General features: G+C 42.7%; 1 protein-coding gene across 4 annotated transcripts in view; it reads right to left on the minus strand.

The window, feature by feature from the left end:
- SIL1 (SIL1 nucleotide exchange factor) overlaps positions 1 to 19,315 on the minus strand; it is a 183,711-nt gene that overhangs the window by 81,241 nt on the left and 83,155 nt on the right. For all 4 annotated transcript variants that reach the window (XM_019740406.3, XM_074313593.2, XM_088798636.1 and 1 more), the window contains one exon: positions 1,289 to 1,409. In XM_019740406.3, the coding sequence (XP_019595965.2) occupies positions 1,289 to 1,409 (121 nt within the window). The remainder of the gene's footprint in view (positions 1 to 1,288; positions 1,410 to 19,315) is intronic.

Genomic DNA, 19,315 nt, shown 5'->3' on the forward strand with positions numbered 1-19,315 from the left:
GCAGTTTCCAATAGTGAAAACTGCCCACATATTATGAACAGGCTGCGTGGTGGGGTTGAGAGTACATGACGGAAGGTGCGTGTAGACAGGCTGACCTTTTTGTCAGGTACATCAAGGAAAAGACTTAGGTAAAAACTGGGTCTCTAAGGTCCCTTTCTGCCTCATATCTAACTGCAAAATATTGTTAAAATAATAAAAATCTAAGCACTGAGTAACACTATCCCTGCTCAATCCATGACTGATTCCCAGTACTTACATGTACTAGAACAGGGGCAGCAAACTATTTGTAATGACCAGATAATCTTTAGGCTTCGTGGGCCTTATGGTGATTGTCTCAACTACTCAACTCTGCTGGTTTAGAAAAAAAAGAGCCACAGACAATACATAAATGAATGAGCATGGCTATGTTCCAATAACACTACTTATGGACACTGAAACCTGAATATCACACAATTGTTATCAGTCATGAAACGTTATCCTTTTGTTTTTTCCTAACCATTAAGAAATGTTTAAAACAACTTAGCTGTAAAAAAACAACAACAACAACAAACCAGGCAGCAGTCCCATGGGCCATAATTTGCTGGTCCCTGTGTTAGAAACTGCATGGCTGGTATTAATATCAACCTTTCAAACAGCACAATTCCAGGAGGCCCTGCAAGCCCGTATGTCCACCTCCTTCTCCCTCATGCAGGAAATAGCAAGCAGAAGAAACTCGGTAATTCAAGGTGAATAGCAGAAAAAAAGAGAGACTATATATTGACCCAAATTGAATAATCCACGCTGGTTACTAAAACATAAGGCAATCTTGCATCATTGGAAAACTTTTATACTATAAGATAGCCTGTTTTAATGTGGACTAACAAGAGGAAAAGTTAGTCTGAATTAAAGACTTTAAATTTTACTGTTCACCAAGGAAGTATTACTGCAAAGCAGAAGGCCTAACAGGCCTGTTTTAATGAATAGATGACTCATCTGTAATCAGCGCATTAATTGTTGGGATTCAAATGGGTGCTCTTAAAGTACTGGGGAAAGTAGATTCATTTTTAAAACAGGTTAAGCATTCCCCCTAAAGCCTTTTTTAAAGTATCACTTTGCTTTGCAAACTATTTCTTTCCAAAGACCATAGAAGTAAACTTCCTGACAGATTTATCACAAATTCTACGCTATTAAATTTCACTGTTTTTAAAAAGCCGCATGAGTTTGGGTAAGAAACATTGCATTGTCGCTACTTGCAGTATTACAAAAATCAGTGCTGACAGCCTCCCGGCCCCTAGGGTCGACACTCTACCTTTTGCCTTTCTTCGACCCTTTCAAAGTATTTCGGAACGTATCCTCATCTTGGAGTTTCGCTTCTCTTGCCCCCGTCTGGAGATTCAGCCGCACATGGGATCCTGCAGGAACAGCCTGACCTACAAGCCAAGAACAGAGAAGGTTCGTGAGGTCAACAGTCCTCAGAGGGATACTGATGGGATGGCTGGCTAACAGGCCACAGGGTGTCTTCGTTCCAGAAGAGCAGACTGCTGTACGCAGGCACCTGAATCCATCCATGTCTCCCTGTCCCGCCCTCCCCACTGCTCTCTCTCCCTGCCTCCCTCCCTCCCTAACACCAGTCACACATTCTCCCTTTGCTTATCCACATCAAATAAAGGTATGAGGTAAAGTGTGCAAGGCTATCTGCACTTCAGTCTAGAGACTAATGTCCCCCAGTTAGAACCTGCATTGTGTTTAAACCATTCTAGTTTCTTTACATTGAGCTATAATAAGCCTTTCTGCTATGTACGGTACATGAATGGTGAATACCTACTTACCCTCAGGACATGGCCACACAGCATCCTTTGTGCCCCTCCCGTATCAGAACCCCAGACAGCTTGCCATTCCAGCAAACTTACACCTCACCACCCTCATCTATCTAATCAGCCTCCTTCTCCCTGAGCACAGGGACTATATCTCCTCCTTTTTCACCCCCAGCCTCTAGGCCAGAGCTTGACACATAAAATTTGTGGCACTTAACGTATATGAGAAGGAAGAAGCAAGGAAGCAAGAGACTGGAAGGCAGGAGGACATGGCAAGCCAAGAAGGCAGGAATTGGAACCAAGAGAAACAAAAAACCTACACCCACCTATCTCAGAAGAGCTGATCCACTAGCTGGAAAAACAAGTGTTGAGAATGGATGGGCTATTCATACACATTGTATAAAATTACCCAAGGATAGTTAAAAAGCAATCTTGCAACATCACATACTACAAATGGAATGTTATACTTATTCATTCATTCATGCAACTGATATTTACCAAGCAACTACCACTACATTCCAGGCCACAGTGGTAGGTAGGTTCTAGGAATACAAAGAGGAATGTTAATTGCTGCAGAGAGAGCACATTTCAGGGAAAGAGCTCTTCAGGAGACTGGAAACCTAGAAGCAGAGATGCTGCTCTGACACCTGAACTTTGACTCTGCTTCTTCCTGACAAAGGATGGCATCGCCCTGCTGATGCTGAGCTTGATTCAAAAATCAAAACAGGATGACGACCTGGAAAAGTTCCACAAACAGAAGCACATAGTACAAGTTCTCCCAGAACGGATCAGGTAAACTCTGAGTATAAAAGGGTAACAACGTAGCAAGCATTCAGGTTTTCTCAATTCTGGCAGGACCATAGTGAATTGCAAGTTCCACCAACCACTGTGCTTCCATCACAGAACCAAGGAGCCAGGGAAACACCAGGCCAAGGCGTTCTGTTCTGTTCCTGCCGCCCCACTTCAGCAGGGAATTTCTGTATCTTTGGCTGAAAATCAATGGGAACATAAATACCTGAGTATATGTGCATAATGATCCCCTTCTAACCTCAAACCTATCCAAATTGCTTCAAGGATAAAAAAAATATATATGTTCAGAATAGAGAGGGGAAACCTTTCTCTGGGGAGGCTTCCTGAATAAGGTTAAGTTGGTGATTAAATGAGGCAAAAAGTGAGTGCCAGACTGGGAAAAAAGAGAATCCCAAACAGATGGAGCCCTGCATGCAAAGGCTCAGACACAGAAACAGCCAGGCTGCTTGCAGGAGGCAAAGAGCAGAAGAGGCTGGAAGCACTGGAAGCGCTGTGGACGCTGCTGGTTTGGTGAGCCATCAGGAAACCCAGGCGAGGGTAGGAAAACAGAGCTAATGGCTGAGGAAGTTGGTTGTGAGAGGAGACGAAGCCAAATACTGGCAAGAACAACTTCTGCCCTATTCCTATGACCATGGGGCAAGAGGTGGCTTCCTAGCATCAATCTGATCGCTGAACATGTGAAGAGGACAGGTTGTCTCACCTGGAGAGATCCCAAACAGACAAATAACAGGGCACCTTCCTGGCTGAATGCTAAGGTCATCCTGGGTATTCCCTGTACTTTGCTGCCCAACTGCATACCCAATCTATCTCTCTAAAACCTGGTGACTTCTGCTACATATCTCTTGAATTTATACCCTGCTCTGTCCTCCCCACCATGCTCTTGTCCAACCATCACCATCTCTCTTGTGGACACTGCCAGAGCCTTCCAACTGACCCCCCAGCTATTCTTACCTCCCAAACCCACTGTTCTTTACAATGAATGACTTTTTTTTTTTTCAAAATACAAATCTGACTATGTCATTCCCCTGTTTCAAACCTTTTAATGGATTCCCACTGTTCTTAGAATAAAGATGAACGTCCTCATGCTGGTCAACGAGGCCCTTTAGGATGGAATCCTTGCCTGCCCCTTCAGTCTCGTCCACAACTCATTCCCCGCAAGAGCCATGCTCCCTCCACCGTGGGGCCATTCCAGGCTGCTCTCTTTGCCCAGAATGCTCTTTCCAACCCCAGCCTTCCTCTCCTCCTCCTTTCAATCCCAGCTGAGTCATTTCTGCTGAGAGGCACCCTCTATTTCCTCAGACCAGATCCAGCTGCCCCCTAAAGGTTTTCACAGCACCATGACCTTTTTTTCTTTATAGCACTTTCCTCTATCAGTAGTTATATTTTAGTTTTTTTATTTACCTGGTTAATATAAATGCTCACCATTTTATCCCAGGGCCTAGCACATGGCCTAGCATATAGTAAACCCTCAATAATTATTGGTTGAATGAAAAATTAAAAATGAAAGAGAGAATCCTGACCTAGAGGTATGTAGAAAGGCCAACAAGGATTTTCACTAGGGCAAGTAGATTCATAATAATTAGTAGTCATGTCAATAGTTATTTTTAGTAGTAAGAGGATTAATACTAATCCATTACTAATAATAGCAGAATCTTGAATTTTCAGACTTTTGATCAAAATTAGAAACGGAAAAGAAAAAAAGTACATGACATTGTAAGTTTCAGAATATAACAGGTTAGACCACGCTACGCTGGCCAAGGAAGAGACTAGGATCTTATGTGAACCAATTTATTTTATTTGGGGAAAATTCCAAAATTACTCCTTTCACATAAGCCACCACAGGGTGCAAGAGCAACCACAATAGCATTAACTTAAAATACAGGTTACGTTCATTGAAAATACACAAAACCAGCCATGGCAGCAGCAGAGGCAGAGGCAGCAGAAAATACAGTATTTCCAATGTTTCCACCCCACTGGGAAAAAGGCCAAGTTAGAGAGAGAGTGTGATCTGACCTGCATCCTTCCAGGGCCTCTGTGAAGGGACCACAACACTAGAGAGGAGCAAAGGCAAGAAGTCACCAGATCCATGCAGGTGAAGAGTTAGGAATTGGGGGCAAAGAGCAAGGGACGACGGGGATCCAGAAAGGCAAACAGGCCTGCAAAGCCTACAGGGTCTGTGTCCCCCACTGGCTCCCTGGGGACAGACCCAAGCCTGAGGAAACTGCCTCTATTAAGGAGAAAGCCTGTCCCAATTAAGTAAAGCCACATCATACTTGAGTTTTGACTCCCATTGGGACTCTCTGTCACTGACTTCAATCCCAGGCCAAGACCCAGGTAACAACTGCTTTCTCCAGGGGAAAAAAAATCTGTGGTAGATTGCACTATTGTCACCAATTTTCTTCCCCGCTGCCTGTATCCACATCCTTTGCTGTGTAACTTTGCAGCCCCTCTTACTAGTGACAGTGGACTTTCCTATCCCGACTTTGGACTTAGCTTGTAACATGCCTTGGTCAGTGGGGTGTTAGCAAACGTGCCACAGAAGTTTGAAATATGCGTGTGTGTTTGGCTCATCTCTTGGAATTCTGCCGTCACCATGAAGAACATGCTTCACTAGCATTCCAGTCGAAGAAGGATGAGAGACCCACGGGGCAGACCTGGTCCCAAACTGCAGACTAGAGCTAAGCCCAGCTGAACCTAGCCGTGGTCAGCCAAGTATAGCTGATCCGCAGACACGTGAGCAAGAACAAGAGGCTGAGTATCTTTTAACTTGTTACTTTGAACCACCTTTAACTTACACAAATGTTGCAGTTTCCATACATTGCTTACACTGCCCTTCCCAATGTTAATATCTTACCTAGCCATAGACAATGATCAGAACTGGGAAATTAACAATACTGTTAAGAAACTAAAGATCCTTTTCAAACCTTACCAGTGTTTCCACTGATGTCCTTTTCTGTTCCAGGATCCCACATGGCCTTTGGTTATTTCTCCCTAACCTGTAGTCTGCAACAGCTCCTCAGACTCCCCGGGTCTTTTATGGCCCTGACACCCTGGGAGAATACTGATCAGTTCTTCAGGACAGCCTGCTGTCTTCTCATGATGAAACTGAGGTCATCCATCCTTGACAGAAGCACCACAGAAATGAAGCAGTGGTGTTCTCGATGCATTGTATCACAAGGTTTGTGATGCCAATATGTCTTCTTACTGGTGCTACTGGCCTCGATCAGCTAAGAAAAGTAATCTCTGCTGAGCTTTTCCAGGTAGTAAACAAAAATAATAGCAAACTACCGCACTGTACAGAACAGAGCAGCAGTTTCTCAAAAAGTTAAACACGCAGTTACCATGTGAACCCAGCAATTCCACACCTAGGTGTATACACAAGAAAACTAAAACCATAAAGAACTTGTACATTACCGCCCATGCAGCATTATTTGTAATAGCCAGAATGTGGAAACAAACCAAATGTCCATCAACTGATGAATGAACAAACAAACTGTGGTATATCCATACAGTGGAATACTATTCAGCCATTAAAATTAGGAATAAAATATTGATATATACACAACATGGATGAACCTTGAATACATTACATTAAGTGAAAGAAGACAGATACAAACAGCCACATATCATATGATTCCTTTTAAATGAAATGTCCAGAATAGAAAAACCAAGAGACACAGATTAGTGGTTGTCGGGGGCTAGGGGGTAAAGAAATGGCGAATGACTACATTAGATAGTGGTGATAGTTGCCCAACGTTGTGAATATACTAAAAACCACTGAATTGCTAAAATATATCACGGGGGAAATACTTTGAGATTATACGAATCCCTTTTCTCCTCAAACCACATCATTAGGGGAATCCTGCAACAATCACCACTGTGGTGATGATCTAATGCAATTCCCTACTTCCCTCCTTCATTACACATTAATTGAAAAATCACTGCAAGGAAAAACTGTCACTCCTCCATCTATTTAATTATTTACTTATACCACTATGAACTCATGGGTATTTTATTCTATGAGTTATAATCCGATGCTATCATTATTTATTTTGTTGCTCAAACTGTTTTAGCTTTGGCAATTAGGAGCTCCTTCAGGTTGGCTCTTGTGTTCTTTTAACAAGTCCCTTCCCCTCATCATTTTCTTTTTTCAAGTATTTCCTTACTTCCTGGTTCCATAAGATGTTCTAAGTTCATCTTGTATTTTCCTTTCTCCAGCCCCAGAACCAACTACTTCTCAAGGAACCATAGTCTCTTTTATTGAAGAACAGTATTTAGAAACCAAGATCTGGGTGCTAGGTGTGTCCATTACTATTAGAGTGTTATTGTTTCTAGACCCTTTCAATGGACAGAGCTAAGAAGTGTGCGTATGCATGTGTATGTCTGCGCGCACACGTACATATATGCATATATATTTCTGTATCTATTTGTCTGTATATTAAAAATCACAAGTTTATACTTATATGCCAGATTCCAATCTAACACCACAGAGTTCAGAGTTCATTTGTCTCCCCCCTTTCCTTATTTGTAACTGCTTTGTCCAACAGTGATAAACCTGACTCCTATTATCTGCAATATATCTATTGTTCAATTCTAATATACATAAACACTAGTTTCAAAATTGCTAACCCATACCACAATGAGAAACACATTTTATCAAACTGAGTCAGCATTTATGTACAGTTCTTTTGTCCTTAGTTTTATAGCATCTGTCTTTAGTTTTATAGCATCTAGTCAAGATATCATTTCACAAAGTCACTTAGATTAGTTCTTTTCTTCCCTACCCCTTCAGTGATTATGGTGTTAATTTGTAATACTTGGTTCATTTGTTGGTGTCTGTATTCCATTTTGTGGTTCCCACTCCTCCACATCCTAGTTTGTTTATTTGGGGGGCGCATCTGAAGGGTATGTAAACTATTACTCTAGTTCTTAGAGTCAGAGCAATACAAAGAGAAATTACTGTTGTTTTAAGCCACATTTTAAGGTGGTTTGTTCAGGACCATTCCAATGGTTCTGAAACCATGAAGTTAAAAGTGTCCAATATAAAGGACAGTTTTTTTTCTGAAATTATACAGTTTCTATATCTTTTTAGTGTTAAATGTCCTTTTATAAAATGAGATTAATGATGATGGATGATAGTGGATTGTTTCTCATGTTAAGGCCCTTAACTCAGCAAAATAAAAAACTGTTCTTTATATTGGACACTTTTATATTGGCCTCTGGTCCCCAAAATTTTCTTTAAAGCTTTTCTGGTCCATGAAACCCCATAGTCTGGAAACCAGACTAGGGATAAGTGTCCCTAGATGTAGGGAGAGAATTATTCCCATTACATACTGTGTTTCCCCAAAAATAAGACCTAGCTGGACCATCAGCTCTAATGCGTCTTTTGGAGCAAAAATTAATATAAGACCCGGTCTTATTTCACTACAATATAAGACCCGGTCTTATATAATATAAGACCTGGTCTTATTGTACTATAAGACTGGGTATATTATAATATAATATAACATAATATGACATAATATAACATAACATAATACCAGGTCTTATATTAATTTTTGCTCCAAAAGATGCATTAGAGCTGATGGTCCGACTAGATCTTATTTTCAGGGAAACACGGTATTTTAAATGAGTGAATTATATGGCATATAAATTTTATCTCAATAAAGTTGCTTAAAAAATTCATTTCTTTGGATAAAGCAGAATTTTCTTTTGAATCCCGAAACAGTAATTAGTCTATCGGATGCAGTCCCAGGTGACAGCAAGTATTTCTAGAGGCCAGTATAGGGAGCTAAGCTCAGAGCCTAAACACAGCCCCAGAAGGACAGTTCTGGGCAGTGTAGGAGGAAGAAAATGGGCCTAGAAAGGCTGAGGTCATGAAGCACCTGGTGAAGAGGGACCCTGGTAAGAAGGGCAGGTAAGAAATAGTGATCCAAGATGTAAGAGCCAACACAAAGGCTTGTGAGAGGCAGGTAAGTAAGAGGGAGAAGTGAGGAGGGTCACCCGTAAGACAATAGGGAGTGGTGAGCGCTGAGAAAAATGCCCCCTCTGAAGCATTCAAATTTTAAAATATGAAAGCCAAACGAAACATCCATAAACGAAATTCAGCCCATAGCCAATTTGTGAGTGCTGGAAAAGTTTCACCTATTTGCCTGACTCTCTGTCCCAACTCCTCCCAGTGTCCGGTGATTAAAAACTTGCCTCTCTGGGACTCACTGGCAGGGTCCTCCTCAGGAAGTGCCCGCAGTGAGAATGCTGTGTGGCCTGAATGCCCTGCTTCAGTGAGACAGGACCAAGTGAGATGGATGCCACAGTGCTCTCGTTTCTGTCTTGGCATCGGATGCCCCAGCAGTTATGTGGCTTTGGGAGGGGTGAGACAGAACAGGGTATCCTCTGTAGACTCCTGCCTGGAAACCTCCTCCTCCAGGGGTGTCTAGGTGCTTTTAAGTCATACCTGGACACAATGGCAGAAAATCCAGGGCTACTCCAGCCGTGCCACCATGAGCCCTGGAACTCTGCTACCCACTCAGCTCTGTCTTTGAGGGCCAGGTGAATTGAACCAAATTCCTTTTTCTGTCTGATTCTTGAGGCCTTTCTGTGTTAAATGAAAAGAAGCTATTGTGTTTGCTTTCCCTAATGTATTAGATTGTTGTGAAGAACAAATAAGAAAGCACTGTGTCAGCGCTCAGAAGAAGTTAAGTGCTTCAGGAAACACAGCCCCAAAATGGTAAATGTCAACCAGGATGAAACAAAGACTTTTTTTTTGACCAAATCCTGTAGGTGTACGTTAACAAGAGTAAAAATTCCCAATTATGCTGAGTTTCTGAAGGGCAGGGACCAATTATTTGTGCCCACAGCTCAGGCTCAACTCCAGGCACACAGTAGGCCTCCACAAAGGTCAGCCTGAATGCCAGCCCTCTGCCACCACTCCCCAGACCAAAAGGAATAGATGGACTATGGAACAGGAAGCAATGCCCTCACCTCCCCGGGCCAGTCAGAGCTGAGACTTTACAGGCCCAGTTGCTATGACGACCACAGTCCTCTCCAGCTTTTTTATTCAAAACCCCAGAACAAGTCCTGGCAAGATCCCTAACTCACACAAATGAGCATCTATCCTGTCTCCAAGGCAAGACTTGAACTGAACCAGCAATAAAAAAATGTGCACAAACCTCTCTAGGGTGCTGAACTCTGCACTAATGCTTAATGTTATTATTTGTTTGAAGGGAAAAAAATGGAGACCTTTTTTAAAACAGCAAAACATATCGTGAACCAGTCTAGATTGTACGATTGTGCTTGTATTTATACATTTTCTTAAAAGACTACACAATGACAAAAGGAGAAAAAAATAAAAATATTCTCCAAACTGACTTTTCACTCTAAGTCCCACAATCTAGAATCTGGGCAGGGCCTTTAGCAGAGTTTTCTGGGATGGCTTCTAAGCAAGGGTGGAAACCTCTCACCTGCATTAAAGCCCCTCAGAACAACTGACTCCACTGTTTTCCTCAGTGAACAGCGACCCTGAGAGTTCCCATCACCCTCCAGAACTACCCTCCAAAATCTGACCTGCTGTGACCTAACTCACGTCTCCTTCCAGGCCTCAAGGACTGACAAGAGCTAGTCACCAACCTCTACGTACATACCAAACTGACAAAAGCAGAGCTCTTCCAGGACAAGGCCTGGCTATGCTACTTAGACTTCCTGTGTTATAGTCAGACAGGTACTCTGAACAGCCATCAGGACAAAGGCTCAAAGTAATCGTACCCAGGACACAGCGAGCCTCTTTGCACTCTAGGCTCCTTCTGCCACAGCTTACTGCACAGCCACTGAGGGCCACTGCTGTGTGCGACACTGGGAAGGAAACCACAGAAACAAGACCAACTGCTGCCATTGAGGAGTACGAAGTAAACGAGGGAGCGTGGGATCAACACTCAGAGCTCCAAGGCCAGAGAACATCTTTCAGGCAAACAAAGAAGCAGGCATATTCAGGGAGCAATGAGTAACTCCCCTTAAAGCATTTGGAGCTCAGCATAAGAAACAGGGAGACAAGAAGCAGGGAGGCCGGTTGGAAAGCTATTATCCTTGCTTGACCTAGTCAGACATAATAAAGCTTGAACTAGGGGAATGGGTCAGGAATGGGAAGAATGAGACAGTAGTAAGGGATGACAGATTCTGACCAGAAAAACTAGGCATCCTATCATGGCCCTCTCAGGCCTCCTTCCTCAAAGGGACCAGACCTTAAGCGTGTAGTGACTCCTCCCATCAGCCCTGGGGACCTGTCAGAGCTCCAAACTGTAACAAAACCAGGGAAGGAATAAAGAAGAACAGGGAGAGGGGCTTCTTTCACCCAGAGACCTATAATCAGCTCCCACATCTATTTCCTCCCCACTGATTGCCTCTGTCCCCCTTCTAGCTCTAGCCTCAATGTGTCCCCTGCTCCTCTTTAGCTTAGAAGAAGACACATGAGACTAACGGGTACAGCACAGCCTCTTAATCAGAGCACTTGGGCTTTTGCATCCACACTGAGAATCTGGTTTTCAATAACCCTGTTGACTGCTATGGTCTACTAGTTCCTGCCATTTCCCTTTTCTTTTCCTTTTTTTTTTTCTTTTTAAAGATACGCTCCCCACCTACCCCATACTCCTTCATGCCTACAAAATCTTGAATGTATTCAGACTTCAATCTATTTTCAGTTGTGTGTGTATGTATGTGTCGGGGGTGAGGAGACTGAGAAAAGGCTCAATAAAATTAGAAGAGAAAGCGAATCACCAAGAGACCACGGGCCAGGCACTGGAAATAAACCACAGCACAGCAACAATATTTCCAGCTTTCTAAAGCCACATAGGAATTGAAGCAAATAAAACTGCATTTTAAAAATTCTCGGGTGTCTGGTTGGCCCAGTGGTTAGAGTGCAGTGCCTATAACACCAAGGTCACTGGTTCAATTCCCACATGGGCCAGTGAACTGCGCCCTCCACAACTAGACTGAAAACAACAACTTGACCTGGAGCTGATAAGTCCTGGAAAAACACTGTTCCCCATATTCCCCAATTAAAAAAAAAAAATTTCTCACCATAATTGGTGTTAACCATGAGATACTAGCAGTGAGCCTCACTTACTAATGAGGAGGGGAAAATGGCAAATTGGAAGAGAAGGAGTCAAATGTGCCGATTTCCCAGGGGTCAGGAGCCTTAGCTCCACTACTGCTCATTTTCTGGAGAAGACTCTAGGGCAGGGGAGTCCAAACTGCGGCCCATGATCCATTGTTAATTGGCCCACAGCAAACTCCAAAAATATATTTAGTTTACTTAAATAAACCAGGTGAGGCAATACATACTTCACCTCGAGTGAGTGGCCCAGCTGTCTGTGTATTTTACCGCATATGGCCCTTGGTGAAAAACGTTGAAAAAAGTTTGAACACCCCTGCTCTAGGGGATTCCAGAAGAATGCCTGCATTTCCCACCCTGGCACAATTTCATTAGCAGCTCATTAGCAGGAGTGGCAACCATTTCTGACTCTTGTTTTTCATATTTATTGGTTAATTGACACTTTGAACACAGGTTGACTGAGAACCAAATCAAAGTGCTAAAACCATTCATTAGTCAAATTTAAAACACAAAGATTGTATTTTAAACATACCCTTTGTTCTCAATTATTTCCTCAAACAGGAGTCATAATTTAATAAGGAGGCAAAAAAAAAAATAAATAAATAAAAAGCAAAGTGCCAAGATACTGAGCTTTAATTTTTAATCTTTTTTTCCCACCCGTCAGTCCCCAGAGATCCTGACATTATAATCGGCTCTATTTGTCCTCCGTTACAGCACCTGCTACCTACCTCCATAGCCAAACATGGTTCTATGAATAATTTCAAAACAGTATCAGCTACTCCTGACCCTACAATTTCCTCCGTACCTGTTGCAAAAGCCCTTCAGCTGGGATGCTCCCTGCAGTGAAAAGAGAAGAAAAATTATATAACTTATGAATGGAGCAAAATCCCTAGGATAGAATCTCTCTCTAGATCAGCTCTCTAGTATGTGACTCTTAAGTCTCTTTTGGGAGAAGGGGGGACAGAATGCAAATCAGAGCAGGAAAAGAGGGAGATGGAGCAACAGATATAGTGCAGAGAAGGCAGTCAAGGAAACAACTGGTCCCAAGTCTTTCCCCCATCCCCATTGTGGGAGGGTCTCCTTTAAACACAGGCAAGTTGAGCAACAAAATGAGGTCACCTGCGCCTTCCTTAACCTTTCAAAGTGTAAACCACCCCAATTTGTCTCCTGTTAGCTTACAGTTCCGGATCATCAGTATTAAGAGACCTACTAAGTAATGTGCTCTGATTTCTTCACCCGCATTGCAGTTTCACCAGAAGGAGTTCTAGCCTCTAGCATTTGGGTGACCTGGGCAGTTGTCCAGTCCAGTGGTGGAGGGCACAGGCTGAGGAAGATCCAGGTTTCAGGTCCAGTTCCACCACTTAATAGCTCTGAGACCTTGGGAAAATGACCTCTGTGGCCCTTGTACAGAATGGGGCTGAGTACCCACTTCATCGAGTTCACTGTGAGTAGTAAAAGACAATGCCTGTGGGATGCTTGGGCTGACTGCAGAGCGCTCTCAATAATAGCGTTTGCCTGGCTCTTGCCTCTGACTTGTTGAGTTTTCCCAGCTATGAGACGGGGACCAGTGCCGTGACAGATTCTCAGACTGAGTGTTAACAGGCTCTCAGTATACACCTGATTGAATTCTGTAGAGGAGATGATTTCTGTATAACTTTCATGTCAGACTGCCTCCCTCATTAAGGCTGCAAAAAGTTCAATAACAATGAAGGCTTCAGTGCATCCAAATCGAGAGGACAGCCAATGAGCTGGCTAAACCATGCCTAGACCACACTGAAAACGCCCACTACAGCTTTCCTTGGCTGGGGCCACCAGCAGGCCACCCAGACCCATTTAAATGAGGCAGTCTCTTTCCCACTCCCCAAGACATCCGAACAGAAATCAAAGAGGCAGCAGCATAACCTAGCAAACATGGAGAGAATTTAAATGAGAACAACTGCCAGCCCGCAACAATGAAGAAGGGTTTCGGGTTTCCTGATAAAGGAAACCACAGGCTTAAGCCAGTTTTGCAACAATGCACCATAAAGCACATAAAAGCAGCTGCCCTGCTCTGGCTTCCTGCCCCTCAGGGGACTGCTGGCAGGTGCCCACCCAAGCATGGCAGAGGCTGCCTGGATGTTTCGGGCCGCTGAGCACAAGGTTGGCGCTCCAGCAAACCTGCCGATGTGTACACTTCTGAAAAGCAGCCTGTTCCACACCTCTACCCCATCGTCACAACAACGGATGCTGCTCCCAGCTGCCCCTCCCTTCAGTGCTCCCAATCCCGAGCACCTAACGTGAGCTGCAACTGTCACCTGATTATGTGTTCTCTGCCCGCCACACACTCTCAAGTTCCCTACAGGGACCAGGCAGTGCTGGAAGTTCTGGCCTTCGCTCTCCCTCGCACGCATGAGTGGATTCACTCCCTATTGAGTACTTCTGGACTGGATCCCTTTTGATAGAAATCACCTCCCAAAAAGCCATCTCTAGGACATCTTCTTTCCACTTTCCATTTTCCATTTTCCAAACGAGAAGGCAAATCCCTCAGAAATCCAGGGAGGCAAGCATCATGAGTTAGCAGGGACTGTAGGAGATCATGAGACCTAATCTCCACTGGAAGGATAAACGGTTCCTCCTCGTGCCAGGCCTCCTGCCACTGCAGCCAGGCACGGCATCTCCCCTCTGTGTGGGCACCCCTCTTCTGAAAACCCTTCAGTGGTTGTTGCCCTCCAAAGTATCCAAACCCCTGCTGGTGTTCCAGGTCTACCTAACCCAGTAAGGTCCCTGCCTGATATTCTCTGACCCATCGCCCCTCATCCACAGGTACCCCATGCTCTGGCCAAATGAGCCCCATGCTTTCCTGGGTTCCTGATACTGCCCCTTTGCTCGCTTTTAGCGGGCCAAATTCAAATCCAGTTTTAACGGCGTAGCTTGAACAATTCCATGTCCGTCCTTCCTTTCAATCTCCAGAGTGTCTTGCTTATTCCTCTCTAAATAGCAGCACTTCCTCAATTCATTTTCTTAGTCATTTGGGTTCTTGTTACTCATTAAACAGACACTTACTGACCACCAATGATATGCCAGCTTATAGGAAAATCAAGGATCAGACATGGCCTTTCTACTCTTAAGGAGATCATTGGTCTAGTGAAGGAAACGAATCCATAAAAACATGATACTTCTCAAATTTTCCGCAGTAGGTTACAGTCCTCTTGAAGTCAGGATATCTTTATACGCCTTACATTTCTAAGCAGAGTGCCTGGTACATAGTAAATGTCCACTACGTCTATGTTCCAAAACAAAGATGAGTGAGTTTTCTGAGAAGCAAACAACTTGCTCTTTCTGAAATGTGGAGCAGAGGGATATATTATTGCAAAGACAGTTTTTAATTTGGGATCAGGGGGAAATAAAACTTAATAAATACAACATGTATTTTTAAATGAGGTTTAATTCCACAGTACCACTCCTCAACCCACCAGAAAATAAAAAGCAAAGAGAGGTACGAAGACTAAGAAGCAAGAGACAGAAACAGCAAGAGATGAAGACAGAATGAGAGAGTAACACGGTGTAGTCCTGAATTGTGATTAACCACACACGTCACACTTCATTGTGGACTTCAAAACCAAACCAGAAGCTACATTTTTATCAAAACTTAAGTATCACCACCTCTGATTACAGGCTTTGGTGGACGAACTGTAGGTCATAACTCTACAACTACTCTTTAGCCTTAAACTTTCCAGTGTTCCCAAGTCCACCAAGCAGAAGAGAGAGCTGGTGATTAGGAAGGCAACAACAAGAACAATGTCACCTGAGACCAGCTGGTGAAGACTGAAATCATATGTCAAATACGTAAGTGTAAAATTACACTTTTCTGAGAAGGTCCACAGCTTTCGCCAGTTTCTTAAAGAGGTTTGTAAATCACTCTCCAAACACATACATAATAAACATGCGTACCTTGGAGAGCCTTTACGCCAATACTGGCAAGGCCAACCAGCAACAGGCATTCTAATACATTGTAGGTAAGGGTGTAAATTAGTGCAAAGACTCTGGGCATCTGGCAACACCTGTTAACACTGTAACTGTTCATTCCATTTGACCCAGCAGATTCCACTTCTAGAAATGTATCCATTAGAGACATTCACAGAAGTGCACAAGGATGCATGAATAGAATGTTCATTACAGCATTTTAATAATTATAAACAATGGGAAACAACAAAATGTCTACCAGTAGCAGATTTGTTACATAATACAGCATATCCCTTCCATGGAATAAAATTGTCTTCAACAAAGAGGAGGGAGACTTGTACTGACAAAAAGATGACTAAGACTAAGCAAAAAGAACAAGTTGCAAATGTATGATTTCATATTTCTTTTTAAAGAACATATATGTTAATGTGGCAGTAGCTAGTATTTTAATCTATCCAAATCCCCACACAAAAACAAACTCAGATAGTAAAACCAAACCCATAAGCAACATTTATATCAAAACTAAGTGAAAAGATACCTACGAATCCCAAAACAGAAGCAGGTGAAGACAAATCACCAAATGACAGCAGAGCTGCACGGCATCAGTCTCTATCTGGGAAAGCACAACGAGGTGTCTGACAGACTTAAGAAAGGAAAACCCCAAAGGAGTCAACAGGTACTCATTAAAAAACACACTGGGCCAATGGGAGAACAGCAGTTGAAGCTGGAGGGGATTTTTCCCAGCCCAATAGTGGGCAAGTGCGGGAAACATGTGGTAAGTTCTCAAGGGGCTAGAGCAGTCTAGCCTCACTGAACTCTCCAATTTAATCAACCCATGCTTCCTATCAGGACTGGGTCCCACACTTAGAAGACACTTTTAGAAGTGCAACCAAAATTGAGCAGAACTGGAACAGAAATAAAGGAAAGAGAAGGTCCAGCTAAAAGTTGGGGAAGAAAACAGAGCCAGGAAATCTCATAGAGCAAGCTGCCAGGTTTTGAACACTACATGAAAACAATAGAAGAGGGAGCACTATAAATTTAGAAAAAGTAATTAAAACCGTGCGTCTTTCTAAAAGTTAAAAAAAAAATCTAATTTCACATAAAAATGAGCAACAGAAAAGTATTGAGGACAAATCCTATACAGTAAAGTTATTATAAGAAAAAAGGATAAGGAAAAGAATAACATCCCTACAGACCATGAAAGCAAGCCAGAAAGATATAGCCACAAAATGATCAAAACTGTAACTTCCTATTTCAAAATGAGCTAAACACATTTTTCAAATGATACAAGATATTCAGGAACAAAAATAAGAGACAAAGTGCCAGGACTGAAGGAAAAATTAGAAATAGAAGAACGAATAATCATAACAAAAAAATGTGTTAAGATAAATAGAAGGTGAAAGGCAATTTGGAAAAAAAAAAAAAAAAAAAAGAACAAAAAAATAGTAAAATTTGCCAGAAACTGATAAACAATGAAGAGAAACAAAAAGGACCCAACATTAGATAAAGAAAGTCCAAACAAGACGGAATACCAAAAACTAATTCATGAAAAGTTTCCTAAAATAAAAAATGTTTTAAAAAAATTATATATTGAGGGGAACCCGGTTAGCTCAGTTGGTTAGAGCATGGTACTGATAACACCAAGTCAGCCAGTTCGATCCCCGCATAGGCCACTGTGAGCTGTGCCCTCCTTAAAAAATAAAAATAGGGCCGGCCCGGTGGCTCAGGTGGTTGGAGCACTGTGCTCCTAACGCCGAGGTCACCAGTTCGATTCCCACATGGGCCAGTGAGCTGCACCGTCTACAGCTAAGATTGTGAACACAGCTCTCCCTCAAGCTGGGCAGCCGTGAGCGGCCGGCAGCCAGCGAGAGCTGCCGTGAGCTGCTGTGAACACAACCAACGACTGGCAACTGACTGCCTCAGCCGGGGGGGGGGGGGGGGGAGGCAAGGTTCATAACACCAGCATGGGCCAGGGAGCTGTGTCCTACACAACTAGACTGAGAAACCACAGCTTGAAGGGGGGGGGAAGTGGAGTGGAAGAAGGGGGAAGAAAAAAATAATTATATTCAATGACAACTGTAATTGAAAAGTAAAAATTAAAAAGAAATGTTCCATCCCCTGGACTTTATTTTTCCTCTGCAAAACGAGGAACAAAGCAAAACAAGGACGTCAGTACAAACTTCTCTATAAAACACAAACAATACTACAAGGAATTTTCTGAATGTGTGACCACCACTGAGAGACATGAAAATGGTATGTGTGCTTAGTTTTTACGTCCAATCCTATTAACTACACAAAACTGAAACTGTTGCCTAAAAATCAATGACTCCTGGATGCTCTAAGCAGTCCCCACCACTTTCCCTGGCTCTGCAGACGTCCATAACAGAGTATGTCACAGGGAGTAAAACACAATCCTAAGATAATACTACATAAATGCTAGGGCATTTACGGGGAATAAATATTGAGGTAAAGCAGGAATATTTATTTTCCATAAGGGAGATGGTGATCTTGTATGTCAATGCCCCATTATGCTGAATTGATTTTAGTTTTTACAAATCACTACAATATTTCACATCATCATTTTGGATGGCTATGGCCGTCATACTGACAGAACCTATGATGACCTTCTACAAGGTCTAGTTTCTAGACATCTGGACTTCACAATCGCCTCCAGTCTAAGGTTCCATTTTCCCGGAACAAAGGCATAGTGGGGCTTGGAGAACTGGCAAGTTGTGATTCCCAACAGGCTTTGCCACAAGCAGGCCCATCTATTCTCTTGGCCTCCTATCATTCCAGAGAAGTTGGACCCCAGGTCTTTCCAAGGACCCTAATGTCCTGTCATTTAGTCCCTTCTGAAAGTTGCTTAAAAGTGAGATAAAGGAAGCAGCTAATTTACAGCCCTATTCTTTTAATCTCGGTCGGCCAGATTTTCACCGACATCAGTTTATTTCATTTTATAATATATTAGACAAAACAACAGTACTAGAGTCAGCTCCAAGGCAGCAACTCCTTCTCGGGGGTTCTACTGACATTTATAAACTGATCCTATTTCTCTCTAGTGTTTTATGTTATCAGCTAAACCTGTCAACTTAAATTATTGCCTCGTAACCAAACCAGAGTTATCTGTTACTCTGGTATGTATACATTTCTGAAGCTTTGTACCTATATCAAGTTTTGCAAGGATAGAATACAAGACCATAAATAAACAAATGGAAAGCAGAATATGTTACCATTACTTTAGCAACAGAAGCTAAAAGTCAAATGCATTACATGGAAAGCCACTAAAATGGCTGAATATATAGACCTTGGGAACAGCAAAAGCTTGATACTGATACAGTCATTTGCACACGGCCCCATCCTGCAATCAATCTCCGAGCTCTGGTAGCTCAGAGCAACACCATTTAGAAGAGTAAATGATTATTCCTAGTGCCTGTGACAGGTTGGTAGACATCTGAAAAACTGAGGACATGATGTCAAAAGGGTCAGATTTATAGCCAACCCATTTTTTCACCAGCACAGTGACTAAGAAACCAATTTCCCTTCAATGGCTATGGCTGATGGTCACTCTTATTCAAAGACTATTGTGACCCAAATTAAGCAATAAAAGACTCACCAGAAAAAAAAAACAGAAAAAAACAATTCCCTTCTTGGGGCTAATTCTGGTTCT

This window comes from Rhinolophus sinicus, chromosome 5 (genome assembly GCF_057876585.1).
Source record: "Rhinolophus sinicus isolate RSI-liver-muscle chromosome 5, RSI-T2T, whole genome shotgun sequence".
Taxonomy (NCBI): domain Eukaryota; kingdom Metazoa; phylum Chordata; class Mammalia; order Chiroptera; family Rhinolophidae; genus Rhinolophus; species Rhinolophus sinicus.